This window comes from Astyanax mexicanus, chromosome 19, assembly GCF_023375975.1.
Source record: "Astyanax mexicanus isolate ESR-SI-001 chromosome 19, AstMex3_surface, whole genome shotgun sequence".
Lineage (NCBI taxonomy): Eukaryota > Metazoa > Chordata > Actinopteri > Characiformes > Acestrorhamphidae > Astyanax > Astyanax mexicanus.
Window position 1 is genome coordinate 117,501 of NC_064426.1, and position 5,000 is coordinate 122,500.

The 5,000-nt window shown below is 45.6% G+C and overlaps 2 protein-coding genes across 12 annotated transcripts in view; one reads left to right on the plus strand and one right to left on the minus strand.

The window, feature by feature from the left end:
* LOC103038006 (ellis-van Creveld syndrome protein) overlaps positions 1–1,704 on the minus strand; it is a 19,983-nt gene extending 18,279 nt beyond the window's left edge. For 4 of the 6 annotated variants that reach the window (XM_049468236.1, XM_049468234.1, XM_049468235.1 and 1 more), the window contains exons 1-4: positions 1,549–1,704; positions 900–1,130; positions 287–373; positions 69–152 (exon numbers count right to left, since the gene is read on the minus strand). In XM_049468236.1, coding sequence (XP_049324193.1) covers positions 69–152; positions 287–373; positions 900–1,064 — 336 coding nt within the window. In that variant the 5' untranslated portion in view covers positions 1,065–1,130; positions 1,549–1,704. Of the gene's footprint in view, positions 1–68; positions 153–286; positions 374–899; positions 1,162–1,548 lie in introns of all 6 variants that reach the window. The other 2 variants (XM_049468233.1, XM_049468232.1) reach the window with 2 other exon arrangements.
* A 78-nt stretch (positions 1,705–1,782) lies between these two features.
* Positions 1,783–5,000, plus strand: part of LOC103039584 (limbin) — a 43,226-nt gene continuing 40,008 nt past the window's right edge. For 3 of the 6 annotated variants that reach the window (XM_049468228.1, XM_049468227.1, XM_049468225.1), the window contains exons 1-7: positions 1,784–1,890; positions 2,270–2,402; positions 2,493–2,546; positions 3,005–3,061; positions 3,161–3,341; positions 3,498–3,598; positions 3,781–3,846. In XM_049468228.1, coding sequence (XP_049324185.1) covers positions 2,325–2,402; positions 2,493–2,546; positions 3,005–3,061; positions 3,161–3,341; positions 3,498–3,598; positions 3,781–3,846 — 537 coding nt within the window. In that variant the 5' untranslated portion in view covers positions 1,784–1,890; positions 2,270–2,324. Of the gene's footprint in view, positions 1,891–2,269; positions 2,403–2,492; positions 2,547–3,004; positions 3,062–3,160; positions 3,342–3,497; positions 3,599–3,780; positions 3,847–5,000 lie in introns of all 6 variants that reach the window. The other 3 variants (XM_049468224.1, XM_049468226.1, XR_007427296.1) reach the window with 2 other exon arrangements.

The window sequence follows — 5,000 nt, forward strand, 5'->3', positions numbered from 1 at the left end:
GACAGACAGACGAACAGGCTTACAGACAGACAGTTCAAATGAATGTAATATGTAGTAAAGGAGCTCACTCGGAATCTCTGGTTGATTGGATAAACCACCTTTGCTTTCAGCGCAAACGCAGCGACATCACCGCTCACAGGCTCCGCCTTCTTCTGTAATAGAGTAAATACTGTATGTAGATTGTGATCAGTAATTGATTGTGATGAGTATTTGATTGATGGGTTGTGATCAGTAATTGCTCCTGTGTTAGAGGAGGATGTAGAGTATGTTAATATGAAGATGGTACCGCGTGTTCTGACGGTACCGTCCTTCTTCCCTCACTGCTCTCTTCATCCTCCACCTCCAGCAGACTCCAGGGGTCATGACCTTTAAACTGACCACACACACACACACACACACACACAAATGCACATAAACACACACTTAGTAAAGACCAGACTGAGTGTACATTTTGATAAATATAATACTTCAGAAATTTTGTTTTCAGAAATAAGGCAGGTGTTGAAATAACAGAAACACTATTAAACGATGAGCAAAGATATTCGCAGTCAGTCACTGAGCTGAACTGATCAGTAGAAGGTGGAAATTTGAGATATTAAACATTAATATTTAAAATCTACTGCGACCCCTACTGGTAGCCAGGATCACATACTGCTCCTTTAACCAGCTCAGCACTGACCACGCACACAGACATCTTTCTAAAACTTATTATAGTAACAATAAAGTATAATCATATTGATAAGGCAGAATTAACATTATAAATATTATAAACAGTATTATTAGATACTCCTCTTCACAAACACAAATAACTGTATAAATCTAATACCAGTAATTAAGAGTTACTCGCGCTAGTAAGCAGGGTTAGCGGCTCCGGGTCCGCGGGGATCAGGGGGGTTTACCTGCCGGCCGAAGAGTCGCGGTTTCAGGAGGAAAGTGTGGATCAGCGCCGCCGCCACGAGCCCGAAGCAGGAGCCCAGCAGCAGCGCCGCGGTCAGCAGCCCGGAGTGCAGCAGCACCGCCCCGGGGAGCAGCAGCAGCACATCCGCCGCGCAGCCGGAGCTCATCTCCCCCTCCAGAACCACCCAGAACCGGGCTAAACCTCCCCAGAACCAACCAGAACCGGGCTAAACCTCCCCAGAACCACCCAGAACCGGGCTAAACCTAGTGATGGGTCTAATGACCCTGAAACCTCGACACATGCGCCGAGCTGTCAAGGCGAAACCCCGTGTCGGTGCGCGTATCAAGTTAAGGAAAACCACGTGACCGATACACTTCCTGTATCGTTTGGTAGCGATGGGTCTGACGACACTGGAACCTCAGCGCATGCACCGAGCAAACAAGGCGATCCCCTGTGTCAGACCGCGTATCCTTTTAAGGAAAACCACGTGACCGATGCATTTCCTCGCGCAGTTGCTTGCAATGACTTTCTTAGTCCAGCAGATGTCGCCATTAAGTGATACAGCAACACAGTTTCAACACAGTGTCGATACAGTTTGGGAAATGTGCCATACACCCAATGAGGTTTCATCTGCCCATCACTAGCTAAACCTCTCCTCCACACAGCCCGGCCCGGTCCACAGCTCAACAAAGCCGCCGCGTGAGAGTTTGTTAGAGAAAGTGTGTGTGTGTGTGTGTGTGTGTGTGTGTGTGTGTGTGTGTTTGTGTGTTTGTGTGTGTGTGTGCGCGCTCCGGTTGACGCGCAGATAAACAGACCAATAGTGTGTGAGAGGGGGCGGGTTCTCTGTAAAAGTTTAGGAAAGTTCTCTAGGCTCCGCCCACTTTTCTAAACTGCAGTCGGAGCTGGCAAGATGGCGGCGTGGAGCTGATCGGGTGTTCGGGGCCAAATCCGGATTCGGATCTGGATATAGATTCGGTTTATTTGCACGCGGGGTAAGCGGATTCCTTTATGCAGATTCCTGAATCACTTCACTTACAAAATCCGTCTGATTATCCAGGATAAACCTTGTACACACAACCAGCACAGCACCAGTTCAGCACCAGTTCAGCACCAGTTCAGCACCAGTTCAGGCTCAGTGTAACTGAGGGACTTTAACTTAAAAATGAGTGAGAAAAGTTCTGTGAAGTTCTAAGAAAGGATTGTTTGGTTCTAAAAGATGCTAAAAGAAATTTTAATGAGCTACGGAACCATGAAGCACTAAGATTATTATTGAGTTTAGAAATTTTTACTGAAAACCCAGAAGAAACCTGTTTAGGAACTGAAGTGTTCTGATTGGCCGCTCTGGTTCTGCAATGTTCCTCAATCCAACAGAACCACACCTGAGCTGATGAACTGAAACCGGTCCGATTCTGCGTCTCCAGGTTAAATGCACTTCCTCGCCACAGTCTTCCTCACGGTGGTGCTCCTGGAGAGCGGCACCTGCAGGACAGGTGTGGAATCTCAGGTAACGCAGCTTCTGTAAAAGCCAAAAGACTAGCCATTAAATTAGGAATACTGTGCTCTGATGTGGTTCTGTATGTGTGGGTTTGTGCAGGAGAACCAGGTGCTTAGAACCAGACAGAGAGAATCACAGCACACACTGCCTCAGGTGAGAACCCTCCTGTACTCAATCAATCAATCCTTCAATCAATCAATCAATTAATCAATACTGGCCGAACTATTGATCTGTTTAGAGAGCAGTCAGAGAGCTGCATTCCACTCATATATCACTCACCACTGTTAGCATTGTTTCAGATTAGCACTGTTAGCATTGCTGAATGGGTGGAGTTAAGATGCTGTAGGCTGAATGGGTGGAGTTAAGATGCTGTAGGCTGAATGGGTGGAGTTAAGATGCTGTAGGCTGAATGGGTGGAGTTAAGATGCTGTAGGCAGAATGGGTGGAGTTAAGATGCTGTAGGCTGAATGGGTGGAGTTAAGATGCTGTAGGCTGAATGGGTGGAGTTAAGATGCTGTAGGCTGAATGGGTGGAGTTAAGATGCTGTAGGCAGGGTAATGAGTGGGTGGATCTAAATGTGTCATCTGATCTGATTATGTTCTCCTGTGCAGATCCAGACTATGGCTCCGCCCCCCGCATTCAGCCTGGAGTTCCACAAGTGTGCCGAGGTCCTGCAGCTCCTCATCGAATCTAATCTGATTTTATCTAATCTAATCTAATCTAATCTGATCTGATCTGATCTGATGGGACGTGTGTTTATGTTTCAGGTTGAAACAGGAAGTGATGCTCTGCAGGTGAGCTTCTACCTGCTCATCTCTAACCCGGCCGAGGGAGTCGACCTATCACAGCTCAGCATTCGCGACACTGTCTCTGACATCACACTCCTGCAGAGCAGCGGCAGCATCCAGCAGAGAGGATACCAGATCTTTACCACACACTCACTGCCTGGTACACACACACATACACACACACACACACACACACACACACACACACACACACACTCAAACCACACACACACACAAACACACACATTGTGGTGCTGTGCTAATACACTTCCTATGATATGTGTGTGTGTGTGTGTGTGTGTGTGTGTGTGTGTAGCTGGCTCCAGGTATGAGGTGCGGTACACAGCGAGTGTGAGGGGCAGTAAAAACGAGGATCTGTTTCTACCAGCCCTTCTCACCTTTTCCAACACCTCACAGGTAAAAACACGCCCACCGGCCACGCCCACTGACCACACTTATACTAACCACATACACATCAACTGAACACACTATACATATCAGTGCAGTGCTTTATTCTGACTAGTCAATTCATTGATTATTGAATTAATTGACAAATTTATCAATTTACTAATTAATTTATTGATTCTCTGTTTTTCCAGAATGAGATTAACCTGTTTGGACCTGTAGTGGCAAACTTCACTCTGAGATTAAACACTACTGAGAAGGTACACACACACACACACACACACAGGCCACAAAAAAACAGGTAAAAAATGTACCTGTGTGTTTGAACAGTTTGTTTGAGCAAAAAAGCGGGAAGTTCTGAATAAAATAATCTCTCCTCCTCTAACTGGCCTTCATCAATATTAACATTATTAATTGTGTGTGTGTGTGTGTGTGTGTGTATTTATACCCTGTGTGTGTGTGTGTGTGTGTGTGTGTGTGTGTGTGTATTTATACCCTGTGTGTGTGTGTGTGTGTGTGTGTGTGTATTTATACCCTGTGTGTGTGTGTGTGTGTGTGTGTGTGTGTGTGTGTGTACATTTATACCCTGTGTGTGTGTGTGTGTGTGTGTGTGTATTTATACCCTGTGTGTGTGTGTGTGTGTGTGTATTTATACCCTGTGTGTGTGTGTGTGTGTGTGTATATTTATACCCTGTGTGTGTGTGTGTGTATTTATACCCTGTGTGTGTGTGTGTGTGTGTGTGTGTGTGTGTGTATTTATACCCTGTGTGTGTGTGTGTGTGTGTGTGTTTATACCCTGTGTGTGTGTGTGTGTGTGTGTGTATTTATACCCTGTGTGTGTGTGTGTGTGTGTGTGTGTGTGTGTGTGTATTTATACCCTGTGTGTGTGTGTGTGTGTGTATATTTATACCCTGTGTGTGTGTGTGTGTGTGTATATTTATACCCTGTGTGTGTGTGTGTGTGTGTGTGTGTGTGTGTGTGTATTTATACCCTGTGTGTGTGTGTGTGTGTGTATATTTATACCCTGTGTGTGTGTGTGTGTATTTATACCCTGTGTGTGTGTGTGTGTGTATTTATACCCTGTGTGTGTGTGTGTGTGTGTGTGTGTATTTATACCCTGTGTGTGTGTGTGTGTGTGTGTGTATTTATACCCTGTGTGTGTGTGTGTGTGTGTGTGTATTTATACCCTGTGTGTGTGTGTGTGTGTATTTATACCCTGTGTGTGTGTGTGTGTGTGTGTGTGTGTATTTATACCCTGTGTGTGTGTGTGTGTGTGTGTGTATTTATACCCTGTGTGTGTGTGTGTGTGTGTGTGTGTATTTATACCCTGTGTGTGTGTGTGTGTGTGTGTGTATTTATACCCTGTGTGTGTGTGTGTGTGTGTGTGTGTGTGTGTGTGTGTGTGTGTATTTAT